At 27.0% G+C, this 24,633-nt stretch overlaps 1 protein-coding gene across 1 annotated transcript in view; it reads left to right on the top strand.

Moving 5' to 3' along the window:
- Nucleotides 1-3,563: 3,563 nt before the first annotated feature.
- LOC107442009 (QRFP-like peptide receptor) overlaps nucleotides 3,564-24,633 on the top strand; it is a 184,137-nt gene continuing 163,067 nt past the window's right edge. Inside the window, exon 1 of the mRNA XM_016055445.3 lies at nucleotides 3,564-5,383. Coding sequence (XP_015910931.1) covers nucleotides 5,011-5,383 — 373 coding nt within the window. The 5' untranslated portion in view covers nucleotides 3,564-5,010. The remainder of the gene's footprint in view (nucleotides 5,384-24,633) is intronic.

Genomic DNA, 24,633 nt, shown 5'->3' on the forward strand with positions numbered 1-24,633 from the left:
TTTTTAAAGATATTAAATATTTATTTTAACATAATGCTCATTTTAGAATTCTGTACAGTAATATAGATAAAAAAGATTAGTTTGAGCAGTATTCATTAATAACTGAATTTTTGTACACTCTTGTAAGTTCTTCTATTACTTACAAGTACTATTCATTGCCAAGTTATTACGGGTTTTTACAACATATGTCATAACTATTTTTAAGTTTTAAGTGAATAAGGTCACAATAAACTAAATATGACAAAATTATGTTTAATAAAACATACGCAACATGCTAGAACGTAATGAAACATACAAGCAAAAATACTAAATTTTTTTTTAATAAAAAAAACTTTTTTTACTGCCTGTTATATTTCAAATTTAAGTTAAAACCAAAAATAGCCGTAGAAAATGCACGAATACATCAAAATTAATGCTTTCTAGAAGTGATATAATAAAAGCGTTTTCAAAATTAGAATGTAATATAGAAAATACGACAGTAAGATAGTGCATACAAAATGATGTCTCAAATCAGAATTTTGAGCAAACTGTTGGAAGCTATTTATTAAGTATTTAGGTTAATATATTCTTGTTCACAAGGAGCTTAGATTTTTATTTAAATATATTAAGGTCACTTGCTGTTTCAGGTAATTGGAGGGCATCATTGGTCCCATTATTCTTCCTTTGGGAGACACCTCATGCATAAAATAAAATTTATTCTGGTAAGAACACGCTAATGAGAGATTAAACAGTTGGCATAAAACAAATAAATGAAAATTTTCTATTTCCTTAGCGTAGCAAACTTGAACTCTTATTTCTGAGCAGAGATATAAATCAGATAAAGTAATATCAATGTTTATAAATTAAATGTAACATTAATATGATAAAAGTTATTAAAATATCGCTTCTTATCAATTGCATTATTTTGAAATAAAAGAATAATAAAATAATAAAAAGTTAATAAAATAATAAATTGTTCTTAAAGTAAGAAATTTACTTGTAAGTGTTGGTGTATTACTTGAAAAAGAAGAATACTTAGCTAAGAATTAAAATTTAGTTTATTTCATATGCAATAATTTCAGTTAATAAGAATGTATATTGGTTATAGGAAATAAATAGAAAGTTACCATTCATTAAATTTTTCTCCTCCAAATTAAGCATTTTTTTCATAATGATAGCTGAAGAAAATATGTACCGAATGAAAACATTTGTAAAATATTTTTGACTTGCAAACTGGTGTAGTAAAAGTTAGTTCACTTGTACTGATTCGTGCAGCGGAATTTCAGGTTTTTGTAAAATTTCATGGATTTTTGCTGTGTTATAGGTAGTTTTAAGTTCTGCAATTTACAATTCTTTTAATTTTGCAGTGGAATTGATATCAAGCTGGCTATGAAGAAGTAGCAATGCATTGACGCTAAACACCTCTGGACAAATAAACTTTATGTGAAGGTTACAACCCAAATGATTCTGTATGATTTTCAAATGATTCCAATGAATTTTTAACATTTTAACCAGATGTATCAGAGATGTATTAGAGATATGAAAAACCTTTTATGTCTATATCAACACTACTTTTGCTTAAATAATAAGGCCGCTTTCGTCATGAAATAAAATAAGTACAAATAATACAAACAATGTGAAAGTGAGAAGAAGTAAAAGTTTTAAAACAACTATAAATAATATAATTTTAATTCGATTACACATTTTAATGATTCGTTAATTTTTTTGTTAGATACTTTAAATATTTTACACAGATATTATATGATTTTTTTAAATCTTTAAACTAGGCCTTTTGGTAATATCAACAAAATTCTTATTGCAAATGTCTGAAAAATTGCTTTATGGAATGAAAAATAGTCTAGCTTTAATTGATTTTTGATTAAAAACTTCTCGGTCAGAGGGTTAATTGCTTAAATTACAGATTGCTACTGTTTACCTTCCTTTAGAAGAAATTCTGACATAGATTGATCTTTTGGAAAAGCACATCCACAATAAGTATAGAAAAATGTTTAGCTAAGAGTGTCTTGTGAGGCAAGTTCTAATTTCTAATATGTGATGTGACTACTTGATTTATTGATACTTAGAGCTATTTTTTATGAAGCTTTCACTTTTTTTGTGCTAGAAGATTTTTTTACGCATTTTTGCATTGTACGGAAGAGCTATTTCTGCATAATGCAAAATTAATAAAATATACCAAGCTGGCTATGATACATTTTATTGATAGCAGCAAATGTTTCAGCACGTGAATCATGAGTGAAAAATTGATTGACAACGTTATAGTAGATAATTTGTATAACTGGATACTTAGTAGTGACATTAATTTCCCTTGAATTGTGTTCTTTTTTCACCCATTTACCTATTAACTCTTAAACTTGATATTTAATTTGACATTTTCCGGTCAATTTTGTTTAGTTCGTTATCTGATGCAAAGGGAGTCAGCAAATTCTGCTGGTTTTTAGACTTATTAAAAAAATTCGGCCAATCAATTTTTTAAAATCGTAGACTTTATAAAGAGCTTAAAATAAAGCCAATTTAAGCAAACTGTAATCAGATAATTTTCCAACTGGTTCCAAATAGCTTTTGTGCAAAAAAATGTGCATATGAATGCTTAAGATAATATAATTTTCGCGATTATCTTCACTCAAAATTAGTAAATTAGTTTTCTTGTATACTTTCCACTAATTACTGCTATTTTCTTTTTAAAAAATCTTTTAGCGAATTCAAATTAAGTTAAGGCTATTTAAGGTGTTGGTTTCGAATCAAACGGGATAAAATTTGATAGAGTTTGAGTGTTTAACATTATTGATTGTCCTTGTAATTAATTTAAATGTTAATAACTGTTTGATTAACCAGTTTAAAATTTTGTACAGAACGTGATATTACGCGAATAAGGCAACATATACTTTTTTGTAATGTTGCCCAAAAATTCAACCAGTAAATTATGGTTTTCGAAACAGTTATTCTAATTTTCAAAAGAACAAGGAAGGGTTTTTAAAAAAATATTTTTCCTGACTTTGGTTTTCTATTAATAAACCAGCATTTATTACGTTTTTTAAGAATATATTTTTTGTACTTTTCTGCTGAACATTTATTTGTGGTTGTTATATCACTAAAATAACTTATTTATTCATCCAAAAAAATGAAATAAAAATATTTTTAAAGTGAGACAAATTTTGTTTTTTTGTGTACAAGTTATTACGTCCCTCAAAAAATGTTTAAAATGTTTTTATTTCGAAGAAATCAAAGCAAAATTCGTTATCTTTTCTTATTTCCTTTAGTTTAAAAACTTTAAGAATTGTGAAAGGTCAGTTTTGTTTACCTTTCTAAAATGGAATTCTTTCTAGCGATCTGTCGCAATACCACTTTCAGTTTCGGAAAAGTCGTAGTTAGAAATAAGTAAAAAACGAAACAAAAACTAAACTTGATTCGTTTCTGCCACCTCTACCCGAGAGGCATGCGCTATGTAGGCGAATGATCGTTTTCATTCTTGAAGAACATCTCTTCGTCAATGCGCTTGCGCCGAAAGCTCATCTTCTCGTAGAATATCGGTCCGAAGGTTTAGTAAAGTTTTCGCCCGCGTTGTGTACAGCGTGATTTTCGAAGACATAGGGATGAAAGATAGTAACGAGTTTGCAAGGGCGGGAAATAACGTGTGATTCCAATGATAAAATCAAGAAGTTGATGTTGTGTTTTACTTTTCGGCATAACAGTCAAAACAAACGAGTTCAATGAAATTGTAAGTACTATTGACAAAATATTTTGAGTACTTACTTTTAACAGTCTTAGATAAATTTTATGCATTTAAACACCCTGAAAAATATTTAAAAGATAAATATTAGTTCTAACAGCGCTAGAACTACATTAGAAATTCTTATAAATACCTTCAGTGCTAATATAAAAAACTTGATAAAACTAAGAAGAGGTGAAATAAAGAAAAGTTTTAAAAACTTGACAAAGATGATTTCAGCCTGACCTTTACAGATAATTCAAGTTGCTAACTAAGTTTTTTTTCCTTTAAAAAATATTTTATAGAAAATACTGGCTATCAAACACTCCCATAGCTGAAATTGTTGCAGAATACCCAATACCAAAATGTTCGAAAATAATCTTTGATTCATGGAAATATGTTTATCGCAAGAAAAAGATTTGGTGTAAACTCATTTTGTAAAGGTGAAATTGTGAGAATATTTAAAAACATCTTTGGTTGGACAACATTTTAATAAAATTGTTTATAGCACGTATGACATATCTTGTACATTCCCTACTTTATTATTAATAACAAAGTTTAGTTTAAAATTTATTTCTGAAAATATCCTTTTACATCTGTGATACTAAATATTTGAGATTTATTTAAATATCAATCGTAATTATATATTAAATGAAAGATTTTAAGTTACCCTTTAAAAGGTTCTGTAAAAATAGTTAAACTAATGTATATGATTTATATTCTATACATCAAAGGATCACTTGAAAAATCTGCAAAATAATTTTTTCTTTAATTTGTGTATTTATAAAAGTACTATAGAAAAATAGGCTTCAACTTTATGATCGAGGTCCTATGAAAATAGCTAGGGAAAATACAATATAGTCTTTAAAATTATTTTGAAGTAAGATTCATTAACAACATTTAACTCACATCTAGTTAAATATTATTTTGTATCACAAATTTACGGCAAATAATGAAATAGCAAGTAGCTTAAGAACTACTACATGCCAGTTTATGTATTCTTGAAGAATGAAAAGACAAAAATTAATAAATTCTATATTCGTGTATGTATTAAATTAAAAGAGAAATTATTCCAATGGATAGTAAACGCCAATTATATTTCGGATAGATAAAATAAGTATCTCCACTTATATCACACTGATGAAAACTATGGCAATTATATTCAGACATTTAAGTGAAGAAATTCAGAGGACATCAAAATTATCTAACTTTATCGTAAAAGAAAAGTTCTAAAGCGTATTTTTACTGGAAAATCTCCTTTGTAAACTTAAAGATGTGCTGTTTTTTACAGACGTTTTTTAATAATGATGATCGATTACGATAATTTCACGGGAAATTTTAATTTCCCAGCTCCAGAGAATCTGACTTACCTTGCCAACTGCAGTGCAGTTGGCTGTTCCCGTCTTAGGCAACAAAATGGCCCACCGTATACTGAATTGCCATCTTACATACGAATAACGGCCACGGCAGTGTGTGCTGTTATACTCGCATTCGGAACAGTTGGCAATGTTCTTGTTGCAACTGTCGTCTGGAAGTTTAAAGAGTTGAGGAACTCAACTAACCTTTTCCTCATGAACTTAAGTGTCGCTGATCTCTTAGTTCTTCTTGTTTGTGTTCCGCCTGCCCTTGTTGAATTGCACTCTATGCCTGAAGTGTGGTTGCTTGGAGAAGGAATGTGTAAGTACTGCCTAAATCTAATTTTATTTCACCAATTTACTATTCTTTTCGTTATTTTATGTATTGTAAGTTACTGTGATAGTAAATAATACTTTTATAAGAGTGAACAACACTTTGACGGGTGAATAGTTAAATTTTTTTTATGTGATTTGCAGATGTGTACCCAGAAATATTTTTTCAAAAATATACAATCCAAAAAGTATATAATGAAATTTTTTTTAAAGATTAAGATATTGGTAATTTATATTGTATTATCGTATACGTGTTTTGAAGGAATCTTTAGTAAAAAGGAGTCTTTTTTTGAAGTAATTATTCAGAAAAATTGGTTTCCTCCTTAACCTGATCATTGTAAATAAAATTACTTTCAGTGCTTCAAAAAATATTTTTGTGTTTTCAATATCCTTTGGATGTTAACAAAATGTTTAACGTAGTACAATTTTATTCAGATAACTGTAATTTTAAGAAATTAACTTTGTTCTATGTAACTGTCTTTGAACTAAGGAAAAATTATGTTATGAAGACATATTTACATTTTGTTCGGATAATTTGAACATAATATGAATAAAAAATGAGAGAGTTTAGCCTCAAGAAAAATTTATTATGCGACTAATTTGTATTATCTAATAACAAAATAAGATTAAAAAACAATAATGCAGTAATTTCTTTTTAAATAAAGTAATAAATTTTGCTTTCTAAAATTTCTAATAGGTGAGGTAAAAAGTCTTCCACACTTTAACGAATAGGCATAGTTTTATTATTGAAATCACTTATGCACATTATCAGAATATAGAACTTTCTGCTTACACAATTTGCATTCATATAACAGGCTTAGTGTTGATGTGAAAATAATTGTGACTTATATCACTCGTTTTGTAAAAATGATAGGATTGTTACAATAGATATGGGATAAGAAGTTCAAATATAAAAAGAGAATTGTTGTTATAACAATGCAAAGCATAAAAAGGACTCGCAGACGCTTATTTTACTCCATAATCGAAATGACCATTTATAAATGATTGATCATTACAGATTATTGATGCTTCATTTCATATTTTTACATTAAACTCATTGTCGTCGACAGTTATATATTATGATGCAATTACTTTTATTACACAAATTTTTGTTGTTGTTCTTTTGATATTCGATCAGCTGTTATTGTCAATATTTGAAACTTAAAAACATAAATTTTCTTCTGGGTTAAAATACATAATATGATGAAAAATGTTATCTTGTATTATTGTTCGAATTTTATGTATTAAAGTTAAGGTAAAAATTAGAATACGGTTACATTTTCCTGAAATTGAATTATTTATAAATAAAATAAAATATTACAAGTTTTCATAATTAAAGTTATATCATTACTATAATTTATTGAAATTAAATTGTGTATATATGAAATAAATTATGGTAAGAGCACTCATAAGCGTCAATTTTTAAATATTTAAATGCTATTAGTTTAAAATTTTAGCTATAAGGGACTTTGAATTCCAGGCAAAAAATATAATGAGTTACTTTATACTTAAATGAAACTAACCCACAATGTGGGTTAATTTTACCTTTTTGTAATAAAAAAATTGATAAAATTGTAATAACTCATTTATTTAAGAATTTGGGAAAATGCTATTTAAAAAAGACACGTACATCTCATTTTTTGAAACCTTAAACATAAGTATTTAATATTTGTTTCTTCGTGGAAAATATTTGAGTTAAAAAAATTCAGTCGAGAGGCGTTGAGAAGTGCGAACAATCCATTCCTTTTCGAGAAATAATGTAAAGGAAAATACATTTATTCGTCACAAAGTTGTAATTTATGTTCCCTAATTGTTTGAAATAAAACATGCATGAATCAGAAAAGTTCACCGTAGAAAATTAATCGCTAGCAAGAATAGCTATTTGCGGAAGTGAGATAATCTTTTTTTGAAAATACTTTTGGTAATTCCCTTTTATGGTAAATTTTACTGGTGCAATATCGAAAATTATCTCATGATTCATTGTTTTTAGGTTAAGTAATGGAATTTAACTCATCAGTTTTATTTAAATAATTTTAAAAAGTAACTTACATAATTTAATAACAATGGCTATTGCGTAATAAGTTGAAATATGCAAAAGTTTTGAGTAGAAAAGTTTTAATAGATTGTTGAATACAGGGAAAGAATGCTGATTAACTTTGTTAATGAAAGTAAGTCAGTTTGTTCATTTTTTGAAATTAAGAGTACATAAAATATCCAAATGCCTAAATGGTACACGAGAAAAAAATACTATTAAGATTACAGTACTGTATGATAATGACATTTGTGATATAAAAAGACCCCATAATTTTTGTTAATAAAACCAAAATATTTAAACCATCCATTTGGTAATTTTTCAGTTTGCTTGGTAATGGTTAAAGAAAATATCTAGTTTTATCATATAAAATATTTTACCAATTCTTATCACATACCAATTCTTATCACATATTTACCAATTCTTATCACATATAAAGACCATATTTTATTGTTAATTTTACTAGAATTCATTACCAAACCACTTCATAGAAAATATCGAGATTTTTGATGTTCCCATTGAGTCAGAAATATGGTAAATTTTACCATGTTCTGGTAATTTTAATGATATTTCATTTTCAGTGTATATAGAAACTAAATTCAAATTCAAAAATAAATCTGATTTATCACCATTAAGGACAATCAAACATTTTTTTCAGAAATTATGAAGGGATTTGCTTAAAAGATTTGCAAAAGGGATTTATAATTTTTCTTGATGAGTATTTGAAAATTAATCAATCGGCATAAACTATTTCCCCGATATTTTCAATTTATTGATGAAAGATTTAAATTATGTTACAGGAAATTAATTGTATTTTTAATATTACTTTATTAATAAAATGTTCCAAATATTTAATTGATAGATTACAAATCTTATAATTAAAAACTAAACAATTCAATCAATCCTTATTTAGATGATTATAGGTTTAAATAATTCAAAGCAACAATGAAGAATCGTTATGTATTTGGATATATTATAATGATATATTAAAATGTTTCCTGATTTACCATATTTTAAACTATATCTGAAAGACAAAAATTTACTTTGTTTATACACAAATGATATGAAAACATTTATTTGAATGATATTCAGAACATTTTAGATATTTTAATCTTCACACATGTGCTCAGTTTTAAGAATGGGTGAATGTTTTATTTTTCTTAAAAAAAAATTCGATAAAAAGAAAGCGGTGAAGCATTCTCTGTTTTTGTTTGACCCCAAAACCGTCATATATATTTTTTTAAATGATACTCCATCGTATCATTACTAAAAATTGAATATATTTTTGTTTTGTTAAATTTACCAACAGAAAATTTAAATGCAAAATAAAAGTAGGTAAAAATTACTAAGCTTAAGCTAAACGAAGAATTAAAACCACGTTAAGAAATAAGGGAGCTAATAATTTTATAAGTAAAGTTATTTTAGATGCATGAAGCTTCAAGGTATGTTTGGTAAAAGAAATTATTGAAAATAGTAAATTAGCTTTGTTCATTGAAGGTTCTATTTTTCGTTTGTGAATCTAGTGGTTTGTTTTGCATATTTTGAAACATTGACGATTGATTAATTTTATATCATCTCTAAATACATTTTTATTAGTAAAATGAGATTAAAATATACCTATATAATATATAAAATAAAATCTTAACTATATTAAATATTTCTATGCGAGAAAATAGAGTTTAGATCTAAATTGAAACAAAGTGAAACATATTTGATTTGAAGTTGCAATGACCAGAGATAATTCTTATAGTATATCTTTATTATGAAGTTACATAGATGGAAATGAAAATATAAAAAGAATGATAGCATAACAAAGATAAGCATAACATTTAGTTTAGTTGATTTTTAGGACACACATGGCACGTTTCAAGAGACATATATGTAAATTTGGAGAGATTAGTAATTGAATATCTTGCTGTAATTAGTAATTCAATATCAAAACTAAAGCATCTGTTCGTTTGTCTCAAGAATTTGAATAGTTTTAAATAGGTCGCAGCATTACACTGATTCTTGATGTTTGTTGTGCAATATATCTGTTTCTTGATACGTTTCTTTTTTTCTTTGATTTTTTGTTTGTATTTTATCTTATTCATTTGCATAGTTTCTTTTAAGTAGTAAAATAGAACATATTTCATTGAAATGATACTCACATAATGCAAAAATATTTTAAGCATCATAAAGTGAATCTTACAGTATGTTGTAATATTGTAGATAGTTCTAAATGTCTGTGATATTTTATGGTATTCTGTGATATACTGTTTTAAATTGAAGCGATTTGTACAATTTAAGGATTGGCCATGTTCTCAAATAACACACAATAGTTTTTTTTGGCATGCTTGATGAGAAACATCATGATCTTCATACATCAACAATGAGATGTGTTCGTGAATTTTGTAGGGAATAATAGTAAGAAATAATTTAATGTTTAAGTACCATGTTCCAAAAAATAGTGAATTATTACTATCATTTCTTAAAATAGTTCTTCAATTGTTATTAAATAATTAAACATTATTTTGCGAACATGAAAGTTCATTCAACGAAAAATATTAATTCAATAAATTAATTTTATTTTTAGAATTTGTTTATAATTTTTTAAAATTTTAATGATATTTTGAAAACTAAAACCATTAATAATAAAATATAAAGCTAATTAAAGTATGAAACTACAACACGTATCCATAAAATTTATAAAATAAATTGTATATAACAATGAAATCAAGGTATAAAAAAGAAACTACAGTTTCGAAAAATATAATGAACTATATGAAGTTGTTTATTAAAATTATAATGAATCAGTCAAAACATAGCAAAAATGGCAATTAAAATGAATAAAAAAGTATTTGCCTCATATCGTATGTATTATGCAATGTTTTAAAATGTATTATATGCACTTTTTAATTAAAGACGTCTAAATTTTTTTAAATATCCCTTATTTAAATGTATTTGATTTATAATATTGTTGAAAATATACATACTAATCACTACAACAGTAAAAATTCATACAAATTATTTTATTGTGAAAATTTTTTAATTATTTTTTAATAATAATTTTTTAAATAAAACTAATAAATAACTGTTAAAAATTATTTTCGTATGCATTTATCTTTGAGTAAGCCATTTTTGGGGTAAGAAGTTTCGATTTACGTATATAGTTGCAAAGATATTACAAAAACCACATAAATTTTGAAATTATTTAAAAGGGATACGTAGGAAAAATTTATGTTCTCTCAGAGGAAGAACGTTTTTGTGCAATTTAATTGATAGATAGCACTAGTTAACCAGTAAATTTAAAGTATGTTAACCAGTAAATTTAAAGTTTGAAACATAAATTTCAATGCAGTGTAATCAGATCTTTCGATGAAAAGTAATTTAGCGATTCACCTTTGTTTGACTTATTATACAGGATGAATTAATTTGTGGTAGAATTTCTAACTGTTTGTAATCAGGCTAAGAAAAAATGAGAATAGCCCCCCTTTTAGGTATTCCGGTTGATTTAAAAGTACGTAATGTTTCAGATATACCTTACGCAGGTATGAAATTTCCTATTTGTATTTTTCAAATAATTGAAGTCTTCCAAAAGCATTACATAATCTTAATTTCCTATCAAATATGCTTTATTAAAAATATTGATTTTAAGCAAAATATAAAATAGTTATTAGATTGGAGCCTTTCGTTACGGTTAGGCTTGAAAGAGTTAAAAATTATTGATAGACGACTCAAATAGAATCTTTTTTTTAAAGTATTGAAAATTATGCATTGTGCCTCATGTGGTGGTGCAGCAAATAAAGATTTCTGCAAAATTATTTGAGAAAACAGCAAATGTTTACTTCAATTTTAATTAAATACATGTAGTAATAAGTATAAATAAAAAGCATTTAATGCTCTTAAGCTAAAAACAAGTCAAGATATAAAAATCAAATTTTTTTTTTGGATTTAGTAAGCTTAAATTTATGAAGATATTATTATCTGGTAAAATTATGTAATGCTTAAGCAATTCTAAATTCAAGTAAATGCGCTCGTGGTTTCGGAACGAAGTATTCGTATCATTGAAATTATGCAGAAATGGAATACTGAAATAGCAGAATTTATATTAAATTCAGGAAGTAAATTGTATTATCTCGATTACGAATAACGTTACTTTAAAAATGGGTGAAAAGAATATCAATAAGTTTACTGAGTTTCTATGATGGCGAATATAACTTTAAAAAGTATTAAAAAACAAATGAGCAAATGTAAAGTTATTAATTGTAATGTAAAAAGTATGCCATTCATTGTCAACATGTATGAAATTCGATTGCATTTTCCCTATAATGCCTTTTTCAAAGAGAAATGCTTTATTAGTGCAAGCACGTTTACGTTAAGAAGTTCAGTATTCAAAAAATTAATTTTATGAGGAAATATTTACGTGAATGTAATTCAACTTATAAGTGAGTGAAATGAATCTTTCTCTAAACCAAGAAAATGCTCAAAACAATTTTGTTAAATGTAATGGGAATAAAAAGAATCCATTTTTAAAAAAAAAATTGGATTGGATAAAAACAAAATCATCTAAATTAGAATTAAGGGTATATTCCTCCACCTTCTGGTACTTTTACTCAAGATGTTTTGATTTTGATGTTTTTCTCTCAAAAATTATCTTATTTTTCAGGAATTTTGTGTGTTTTTAATTTTTATGACATGATTTTTTTTAAAAAAAACTTCTTTAAGTTTTATTATTTGCTTTAAAATTATTTTTTAATTACTTTGTGAGTAAGGAGTGTGCTAAACGCCGTATTTTTTAATATGTTTTTATTATAACATTTTATAACCGTTAAATTAAGTAGAATAATCGAAAAAATATTCATGATTCATAAATTTACAAGTGAAAGTAAAAAACTACAACCGATATCATGCATTATTTTCGAATAGAATTTACCGCTAATAGAATTTACCGCGATCATCATTTTAATTTTTTGAAAATTCAAATATTTGGTTTGGTAAATTATAGTAAGATTAATAACAGCATTTACTGATTCTTTACAGATTTTTGATAGGGTGAAGAAAAATAATGTGTCATAAAATACATTTTCATGGTTGAAAACTGATAGCAGATACAGAATTTCTTTAAGTTTTCGCGCATTATCCTACAGTGGATATCGGACGTTATCGCAATATCCGTCGGGCGGTACCGATCATTACTGCTTCCTGCTGATGACAGGCGCCACACCTCTGCTGGAAGATTTCAACCAGCTTAGATCATTTTTCTTTTCTCCAACTTAACACCGAAAATTTTTTCTTTCTTTATGCGCTTGAAAGGTGCATCAAGTTGCGCTTTTTTCTCTCCCGAAAAGCTTGGTAATTAAAAACCGAATTTGTTATTTTCTTTAAAAACTATATTTAATTAACGAGGTTAGTAAAGAATTATTTTTAATTTTGGTAATTAAATTTGTAATTCTTTTTCATCACTTTTATTTAATAGAAAAAAACAGTAAGATTAAGAAAAGAAAAATCTTATAAAACACATAATGATCATCATCTAATGCTCTTAATTTGAAATTAATTAGTCTAACAGACTACGTAATGAGACAAAGTTTTAAAAGACATAGATTGGCAATCAATAAAAATAAACGCGTTGATAAATGACTTAGCCACGAATGTAAGCTTGGATTTTTCTGTTCTGAAATTCTCTGTAAAAATTTACTGAGAACAATCTTCCGCTGTGCTCGATAATTAGTATTAATATACTAGTACTAATTACCCGAATATCTTGAAAAGAATTGAGATTCATTTCAAGTTATCGCATTACCTTTATTTTTAAATATATGGTTATATTTAATTTATTCAGACTCAACACTTGATTTGCCCAAAAGGAAATTCTACAAGATATAGTTTGTATGGAAAATCTTATAGAAAATAGAGAAATTTACGTTAATTTTAAAATTTAAAGCCAGATTCACGAAACTGTTTGTATAAAAAAATATTAAATATAATATAATTTAATGCATAAAATATTATATTATATAACATTAATTAAAGCACTTACGTAAATATATAACTCCAATAATATAATAGTATTACACGCATATATTTATGTAAAGCAAGAAAATATGTATGTTTTTTTTAATTTTTTTTTTAAAAAAAGTCATATTGAAAGTCAAGATGACAAAAGCTAAACAAAAATGTTCTTTTTTTGTTCATTCATCCCGATGTTTTGATGGAAAAAGGGGAAGAAAAATGCATTTAATACTTGAAAATCCTAAAAAAAAGTATTAAATAAGTAAATAAATGAAAAAATAAATGCAATAGTAAATTAATATAAAAATGAATAAAATTCAATTCTCGCGAAGAACTCCTACTACTAATATCTACTACTGCTTTCGTGTGTCACTCTTTCATAACTACTGACATAGATTTGAGAACTACTTATTCTTTTATGTGAAATTTAAAGTGACAATTTGAAATTATAAGTTCTTGATCTTTTGAGAATTATCATTACTGTATAAGAATCTGTTTAGAAGAAGCTTGGGTCCGTTATTTTGTCTTAAAACAGACCCTGCACAATATTTTTTATTTCAAAAGCAGATGTTTCAGAATAATTTCCATTTTAAAAACAGACCTTTAATAATACTTTTAATTTTAAAAATGAATGCTTCATAAAATTCTTGTGACTACTCTGCTTTTCATGTGTGATAGAAGAGAAGCATACCGTTGGCAGTACTGACAAGCCTATTAAGCCAAGGGCGTGCGCTTCTTCTTGTTTTCCAGTGAAGCCACCTATGGCTAAAAATTTAACTTCTGCCCCCCACATACGTCACAGCCCGTTTTACAGGAAGGACTGATTCACACACCATCCATCCGCAGATCGTAATTTTCAACAGAACAAGAGCAGGATCAATCTCCGATCCAGTACTCAAAGAGGTATTAATCTGTTATGGGGATCGAATTCGCGATCTCTTGGACTTGGGCTCAATGCCCTACCAACCAGGCTATCCCGGCTCTCTGAATAATGCTAATAATGTTAATAACTTATTTAAATGATAAAAAACCTTTTTATGAACTCAATTTTTTAATTGTCAAAACTCGTAAAATTGGGCCTTTTTCAAACATTCATCAAAAAAAGGATCATGTCTACAAGAACCCGATTTAGCGTTAATTTTTAATTCCCAAAATTATGTGAAATTTTTTCCCAAGTTAACAAAAACAGGACCTTATAGAAAAAATTCTTGATAGACCCTTCCTATTCTATGCGTATATTTATTGAAACAAACTACTAGTATTTTTGTTAACTTACAACTGACTTTTTTTTCTGTTCACACGCTATGTCATCTTTAAATTAAATAATTGAAAGTCAAATTATTTTCCTTCAGCAATCATCTTCAGTTATGGACAAAAGTGGAATATCAAACAATAGAACAATGTTCTTTTTTAAAAGACGTGTGTCAAAGTTTGGAGCACTTTAATCAGGCTAAATGTACCCAGAGCAGATACGCGGAAAAAGTAAACAGTTAAAACTTTCTGTTTGAAGAAGAAAAGAACGAGTAACTTGGTTGTTTTAAGGAACTCGACTAATTTTTCGGATGAAATGTTTTTCTTTACATTCTGCTCTTTTCCTTAATTGTCAAAATAGATAAAGAGACGATAACGTTTACAATTCTTATTCGCAAATAAAGAAAATTCTCATTCGCTGATAAAGTTTATACGACTTCTCTGATTTTCATTTCTTTTCAGTTGTTTTGAATAACAATGGAAAAAAAATTCTTGTATACTTTAAAGAAGTTATCTCTTTCCTTCGTTTTCTCTAACATTTAAAATAATGCTTAGAGTTTTTATGCTTTTACTATACGGGTATTTATTTCATTAGTAGCTTTTGTTAATGTTATTGTGTTATAATGTTTGAACATGAAGAGACTTTTCCATTTGAATGTTATAACAGAAAATTTAAAACTGATTTTCAAAATATATAAAAAGTTTATACTTCAGATATACTGCAAAAGTAGTCTAACCAGCCTATCTCAGACAATATAACAAATGCAACTTACATTTAAATCATTTATCGCATAAGTCTCTTTTTGAAACAAAATTATTGGCAAACTGTAATCTCCCTGCGGCTTAAAAATTATCTTTCTCCGTATTTTACTTATTTAAAATGTGAATTCATTTGCGTACGTTTTACGGTAATTAGTTTGTGATGTTGTTTTTACATGTTTGCAAATTTAATCTTTTTAAAAATATTTAATGCTTAAAGCAAATATAATTGGGCATTTTTACAACAAATAATGAAAAGTCATTGCTGCTTTTTATACAGTGTAGGGAGTACAGCAATGCCATCTAATTTCAAGTCCACAGCTAAAATAGTGATGTGAAGGATATTGATGCGATATTGATGCAATATTGATTTTTAAGAATAAAGAAATTATAAAATTAATAAGTGTCCTTATATACCTCACTTCATTCAAACATAATAATTTGATATTAGAAAAAAAAAACAATTTCTTGAGAATGAGTTTATAAATGTTTCGACTTTAAGGAACTTTTTTTCTGATGATCCATTTAAAAATTTTCTCTTAAATAAAATAAGATATTCGAAGATATTTTTTATCTAACAAATTCTTCTTCTTCTATAGTTGTGCAAAATAGGAAAGTTATTAGTATTTTAATATTTGTAGAAAATATGAATGTAGATGTTTAACTATTTAACATCGGAATATAATGCTCGTATATATTATCGAATTCGCGAATTGTGGATTTTATTCCCTGACAATAGTCAGAGCTATTTGTGGTGCGGATTATAAATTTCGATCTTGTCACAAGATGCTAATACAGTTTGTGAAACTCGTTAATTCCTGACATGGTATCATTCGAAAATGCTTCAGTGTAGAATCACGCAAACTGTTTTTAGCTGTGTGTAAAGGAAACCGATAACGTCTCATTAATTATTTTAATGTTATGTTGGTTAACTTTAATCGAAAAGCTATCGATTTCAGGTTGATTCAATAAATCGTTAAAAAAAGTAAGCAGCCGAGTGATGGAATTTCAGTATTGTTTTCGGGAAATTCGGTATGATTTCATGGAAAAAAATTAGTTTTTAATTTTTGTTTTCTGAAGTTTGAAAAATGGCTTTTCAAGATATGAAATAGGCGTTTGATGTCAAATGTATTATAAAAACAAGCTTAGACTTACTATATTCAAGAATATGAAACTATATTCAAGAGGTTTTAAACGACTTGATTATTTTATGTGTTAAAAATGGTTATATCTTCCTAATAACAAATTTATTTTCATATTTACTACAATAGTAAAACGCTTTTTAAAAAAGCAAAACTCCCCAAGTCTCTGAATTTAAAACCGGAAAACGAATAGAAATGCATGATTTGCTGCGTTTTGTTTAAGATACAAGTAATTTGTTCTCAATAAGTTTTATGATTATTTACAAAGCTTATCAAACGATAGTACTGTTAGATGAGAAAAATTATGAAGCATAATTTTCAAATTAACGACTCTTTGCAACAATGAAATTGCGCAGTCTGAGAAGAAAACTAAAATACACCCTTGCAAATGTTTAAGTTATAATGGTCTTACATGCAGCAAAAAAACGAACCGCGCACCGCATCCTCCGTTCTACTTTTATCTTTTTGGTTTTAAAATTATCAATCATTTTTGGGCACTTATTTTTTATCTATATAATGTTATACAGAATATGAATTTTAAACAAAAACTAGGCAACTATTTCTTCTTGGACGACTTTGAATTTTAAAATACATTGTTTCTCGCTCTGATAATTTATTTAACTCAAACAGCATAAAATAACTGTTTCTTCTTTTGATTCATTTTAAGAGCTTGCTAGGTCAATGTACCTCTCATTTTAAGTATCTTACCCTGCAAATTGTCCCGGTAATTGAAAATATTTTTTGTTCAAATCGTTTTTAATTTGATTAAAATGTATTTGTTTTAAATCAAAAATATCAGTTAAAAATTAACACAAAATTCAAATGAGATAACTAATTTCTCTTTTCTAGTGTTCTGTTTTATGACATACTACAGAATTTTTAGATTGGCGTTAAAATGAACTTTCCCTTTAAGAAGAAAAACATATTCCTTCAATCAATTTACAACCATTATCTTAATATTAGCAGAAACCTATAAATCAATGTTTTTTAAACAAACTAGAAAGCTTTGATTCATTTTTTTCAATGCAAGTAGTTGTTTCAATATGCGTTTGCAAGAAATATTGTATGAATTAGATAAAAGATAAATTTTAAATGCCTACAAACATTTCTTTTTAAGTTAGAAAATATTGTTTAAGATGAAATTTAGTCTTAATCATAAAGTAAGGAACAGCACAATTTTTTTTTTAATATTTCAAAAATATTTTAATATCCCATATTTTTTTAATTTGGTAATATTAAAGGAATTAAGATTTTCAGTATAACTTAAGTGGTAAAATATTTTAATAGGGGATGAATTATTCCTGAGATACTTTCTTTAATATTTTCTTAAATTACTGCAAAATACTTTTCCGTCTAAAGTGAAAAAACCCCGATTATTTCCCATATGGATCCTTTAAAAAAACTTAATTTCGCAACATTAGTTTTTAAATTTATTAAAATATAATTTCAACGGATTTGTGAATTTTTATTTATCCAATATAATTAAAATTGTGTTTAAAAAGGATTTATTATTTTTATAAGCTAATGATAATTGATGATTACTTTTCAAAAACATTTCTTATTAATGTATGTATACGAAAAATAGAGAAAAAATTTCAATAAGGAAATGAAGAAATAAATGATAAAGTTAATTTCCTCTTTATCATTTTAAGCGTAACATAAGTGTTTTCTAAATCTCTGCATATGAAAAATGCGTTATTTTATGAGTGATGATTAAAAATAAAATAACGCATTGTTCATATGCCGAGATTAAGAAGATATTTATATTATGAGTAAAACGATAAAAATTTCCTTCCATCATTTATTAGATATGGATTTATTACATATTATATTTGCATATAATATTTACGTGTGACCATTTATTACGTAATCCATATGTGATTACTTATGAAATAACGCATTGTTCATATGCAAAGATTAATGAAATATTTACATCAGGTGCAAAGTGATAACAAAAATTTACTTTCATTATTTATTTCTTCATTTGCGTCCAGTTTTTCTTTCATACTTTTCATAAAGTTTTAAATTTAGTTCAAAATATTGATATGAATTCAGCTTTATTATATAATGAACATGCAAAGGGCATTGTGCTAAACTAATTACAAAAATGTTTTGACGGAAATTTCTTTTTTCTGTCTCTCTGGCAACTGTCGCTGCTTTTTGGCTTTGTTTCAATGTAACGATTTCATGCTCTGTCAGATTTTGTGGTGACTCTTTCAGCTAACTTAACGACCACTGCTTATATCAACAAAATTTTATCGACAAATTGAGATACTTTAGACATGGATAAACGAACTGTCAAGTAATTATTGAACAGAAACACTTTTTTCGTGTTTTAGATAATTTTTGTTGAACATTATTGTTGAAATTATAAAAATTATGTGCTAAAGAAATAAATATTGCTTTAAAATGTTAGTTTTATGTTCTGATAAGTATTAAATTAAAAGATAACGCATTAATGATAAGTTTTTGCACTTTTTATAAGTCTATTACAGTTTTTTTTAAAAATTTTTTTACAAGTTTAGGAAACCTACACTAAAATGAAGGATGGTCAAAACTACGAGAATATAGTAAAAATTTACCGTGTTTTCTGACTCTACGGCAGCATTAAAAATTAAGATTATTTTTACCTCAGTGCTTTGGTCATGACTTTTGGTAAAAGTAAAAGGAAAACGTCAATTTGTTAGCACACTGTTTGGTAATAAATGAGGTGAAATTTAGTAAATTTTCCAAAAGAGTTGGGGTAATTTCAACAGCACTAGGCATAGTTTGAGGTAACGCAAAATTTTTCAGCTTGATAAACTTTATTTCATTTAGTAAACGCTTGTTAACTTTGCTTAGCTGTTTTTATTTCTATGTAAGCTATAACCTCACATCTATCATATTTCACAACTAAAAGAAATATATTTGTCAAAATGCAAATGTCTTGGCATGGCTGAACTGAAACCGGCTTTCCTATCATCCTTAAATTTGAGCGTACGAATCCCACCTCCAAGAATGGATTCCTCCATTTATTTATATTTACTTATTGTTACACATACATATGCATGTTTCTTTGCTCCTGAAAAAGTCCGGCCGATGAGCCCTTGTAAAGCCGAAGAATAGATAGCACAAGAACAGATAGAAAAGGAAATCACAAAGACTTATCCGATGATACGGTGGGATTTGAACACGATACTTTCACGCTACAATCGATGTATCTTTGTAAAGTCTTTCTCTTACTTGAGCTATCTGTCTCCAAACTAGAAAAAGATTTATGATAAATAATATTTTGCAATCAGCACACAGGTCGGCATATGTATGCTTAATAATTAATATTTATTTGGAATTGTAATTTTTTTTAATTATTCGTTTTACATGGTTCTCGAATCCCCCCTTCCCTGAATACGAATACACTCTCACTTGTGACATACTTCAAACTGTTTCTTATCTCACTGCTAAACTATTTCAGGTTGGATGGGATACGAACTGCTTCGTGGCCCCGTTTCCCAACTTAAGTTCATGACCAGGACTACGAATTCCCCAGTAACTCTGTATGAGTAACAAAAAAAATAAATAAATTTGGTTTAGATACATATGCAGGCTTGTGTACTTGATGCAATGGAAAGGATAGCGTGTCTTTTTTTTTTAATTGAAGAATATATTACTCAAAAATGAGAGAGATTGCATGGAGATATTGAATTCATTAGTTTATGCTTCAGAGTGTTTGGTAAAAGAAAGGAAAATATCTCTCACTATTAAAGAAATGTCTTTACCATACAATATTAAAAATGTCTTTACAATACAAGAACGGTAACAATACTGATATTACGTTTTTTTGTATTATTGGACATGTGAACTGTCATGGTTTATCGTCTGTAAACTTGTCTTTTAATTATTTATTACATATATACAGCACCCAATCATGACCAAGTACCTAGTCTTGTTTTTAGGGCCCTATCCCTTAACGACCTTAATTATAAGAATATCACTTAATTTTGTCTCCAATCTCTTGTGTCCGATCTGGTACCCTTTTTACAAACGTTTACCTGGATTTTACACAGGATTCTAGTAAATTTTCTTCTTATTTTGAATGTTTTTTAAGCTTTATGAAAAAAAAAATTCTCGATTATTTTTTTTCTTCCAGTTTTTGTTTATTAACAGTTCTTTTATTCATTTTTGCGTTCGGATGCAGTGCACTAGTGACATAAGAAGATGCGAAATCTTTTAAAATTTGTTTGCTAATTTATGAAAGAAATATGGAAAAATCATTCCTGAACATCATTCCATATGTTCACATTCCTGAACATCACTCCATTATTTCTGAACATCATCCCATATGCGCAATAAATAGCAGTGTTTATAATAGAAAAATACATTCAAAAAGTAATTTTTATTTTATTAAAGTAATAGAAACAGTAATAATAATGATTCATTTAAGTAAGAAAAGTTTTTTTCTTCTTGCTTTTTAAATAAATACTTAATTAATCATGTCTTATTTTAATATCAGTCTCGCGAATTCAAATACATTTTTCAATCATTTAATAATCAAGATAATAAATATAATAAAGGTTTATTTGAAAATGAATTTCATACAAAATCGTAGAAAAGACATTAAAAGCGAAGAAACTATTTGAATTAGAGAGACAAATATTTTTGGAAAGTGTCCTAAGTGAAAAACAAACGTCATATTCGTGGTATTGGTATTCAGGAAGAGTACTACTTAGTCTGTGGGAGGGAAAGATTATCATCGTTGAGCACGCTGAGAATCGACCTTGTTGTACCTTTGCCAAGATGCAATGAAATTCGCATTGCTTCATTTCAGTGTCATTGTTTGTTTGTCGATGATCGGCAAAGAGATTTTCAAACAAGAAGGACGAGATTGATTATGCTGCGTAACTCGCTGATAGAACTGTCTATAGCTGCCGTGTTTATACTTCAGGTTCAACACTTAACATAAATTCATTTATATAGAGGGTAAGGGGTAATGAAAGATAGATGATTACAATTTACGGAGTTTTTCTTCGGATCGTAGTTATTTGATCTTCTCATGTGTTTAATCAAAAGTTGATTAAAAGGAAAGCGAAACAAGTAACTTCCAGGAAATAAAGCTAAAATGTAATGTTTTCCGGAATCGTGTTAATATTGGGTGACGAAATGTGAGTAGAATCAAAAATATAGGTAGAAGCCAGAAGTTTTATTTCGACATGTGGTATGTTGAGATATGAATGAAATGTAAAAAAATTCTACTTGCATTCTTAGATATAAACTTTTAAAGCTTTGATTTGTTATTTACATACTTTTTTATGTTAATTATTTGAAAGTTTCAATGAAAGAAAGGGAATTAGACGAAGAATTTATTTTTAATTAATTAGCAGACTGAATATTACAAAAATATTCTAAGTACTTCATATACTGAATAAAATATCAGACAAAACTTTTTAAAACAAAAGCGATTCGAGCAATTTGATTTTTTCGAAGTAAGAAGTTTGATTCGTTTAAGCGATTTGATTTTTCGAAATAGACCGATAGAATTAAGGCGGATATGCATATACCATGCACAGTAGTCCCGATATTTTAGAGACTATTTCCGAATATTTTATTTTTTAAAAAATCCAATTTTTCTCTCTCTATTTTTGAAGAAATCAATTACTTTCTTTCCCAATTTATTTTTATTTTCAAAAATAATTCTTTTTTGGATTGTGATTTTGATGGAAAAGCAAGTTTTTTTGATAATATACCGAAAAAAAATGTCCCAGAAAGTTTATGTTTAATATAGCCTTGGATTAAAAAATAACAAATTGAATGTGTCTTAGCAATGACAGCTTTCTCTTAAGAGTTCTTTCTTTAGTAATAGTTAAAAAAAGTATTTTGGGGTACTTTTTAAAGATTTAGCCTCACATATCATTTCAATTAATCTTTAGAGTGTAGCCAGTAGAATTTTCTCATTTATTTTTCTATAATTGAATATTTTTTTAGACATTTTTATGTAGTGTGTCTCGTAATAGTTTTCATAAGCTCGAATCAAAATGAACTCTAGTTGTAAATGAAGTCAAAAGGTAAGCACATCAAAATCACAGATTCATATTCAAGTGAGGAAAACACAAAAATGTTATAAAAATCTGTTGAATCACTAAAGAGGAAGGAAAAAAAAAATCAAAACCAATTTTATTACTCCACGAAACATGAATGAGTTTTTGATAATCGCCTTTCTACTGACTTCCTTCTTTAATTAAACAGGTTTTCATATTTTGAGTTCCGCTTTTCTCTGTAGTTATTCGTTACATTTCGATAGTATTTTTGTTTCTATCTCGCTTAAAAACTATTTTGGGAGTAACCTATTAAAGGAGTTAACTCTTTTGAATTCCTTCTTAACAAAGGATTCTTAAAGCATACATTAAGTCTGTCATTACAAAACATCCTGTATGTAAAATAAATATAAATTCATTAAATTTAAAATTAAAAAAAAAAAAAACATAAACTTACATGGTAGTTATCAGGTAATTTGATAACATTATTAAATTTTAATATTATTCAAGAAAAATAATGAGGCTTTAATGAACTAGGATTACTAACAAAATGCTTATTTAATTAAAGAACGGAAATTAAATACTTTCCCTTCTTTTACTGTTATATAATTCTTGTTTAATCGGATGTTACCTAATTACAATTTAAAGTCATCTAATGTCAGAAAAGAACCTCTTTCGTTTTTGATTAGTTGATTAATTCTTTAGTGAATTCCCATTGTTTAGTTAAAAATACGTCATCCGAAAATGCTCAGAGGAAGTGTTTGTATTTACAATGCCGATTTAATTTTGTTATTTGTCTCAAAACTTTAAAGTAATTCTTATTGTAGTTTCAAAATGAAATTCATTTATAATAGCTATTCTAATTGTTATATTTATCATCCTATTTCAATTAGAATAAGTCTTTGAAAAGTTCATTCAAAATTAATTGCCCTTACTGTTGAATTTTTGAATGAGTAAAATTTGTGAAATTATTTTGCTTCCTGTATTTTTGATGTACAGTGGAAAAAAACGAACCACTCTGAATAACTTTAGATTTAATGATCGGATCTTCATGTTCCAGAACTCAATCTTTAAGGTGACATTAATATGTTAATTAATTAGTGCAGGCGATATTTTAAGTTACGAAATGAGACACAAAAATGAACGTTCTCTGGATATACATACTTTTTTCGACGGATTCGAATTTCTGACCCCAAAATATAGGGTGTAGCAGTAATCTGGAAAATATGGTTCCAATAGTTTGGCCAGTAGAGCGCTCCAAAGCTTGGATCCCTTAATGTTAATTGTACTTCGTATTCGCTGCGTATTTCGCTGTATCTTTAGAACTTTTTTTGCGAATTAAAAGTTTTTTTGCACACAATAATTAAATTCTTTTTTCCAAAGATGATTCCTTGCAAAAATTACTTTTAGTAAATATTTATTATTTTTTATAACTTTATTCAAAAAAGGTCGAAAAAATTTCGAATGGTACGATATACAGTTTTTTACATCATTTTACATAACATAATTTTACATGGCAAAACACAAAACTGAGTAAAATTGGTTAAATAGTTCTTAAGAAATCGAATTTTGATGAACTTTTTTGATGAAAAGTAAAAATATCCTATTTCAAAATAATACTATCGGTCATATTGCTCCAGACTTTGAACATTGAATAATAGGCATTTTAAAATATTTAAAAAATAAGTAAATGGCAAAAAAAGATGCTTTAACTAAAACTTCTGCTGCCAAGGAAAATGAAAAAGCCACTGTTTAAGTGCCTTACACTTGAAGAAAAAGAATAATTTTAAGCTATATATCATCTTGTCGCGAAGAATTATCTGGGTTTTAGAACTGATGACTAGTTTAAGTATTTTAAGAGTTATTAGACTTTCTTAAAAATCGCCTACTTGACGAAATTTTCTCGCCTAAATTAAAATTATCGAAATCTCTGTTTTTATTCTCAGTTTTTGCAAAATTTTATGAGACCAGATAATGCAGCATTTGAGTAAGTTTTTAAATATTAAAAAATTAGACCACAAGCACTTTTCCTTTCCACGAAACTGTGGCTTTT

Source organism: Parasteatoda tepidariorum, chromosome 1, assembly GCF_043381705.1.
Source record: "Parasteatoda tepidariorum isolate YZ-2023 chromosome 1, CAS_Ptep_4.0, whole genome shotgun sequence".
Lineage (NCBI taxonomy): Eukaryota > Metazoa > Arthropoda > Arachnida > Araneae > Theridiidae > Parasteatoda > Parasteatoda tepidariorum.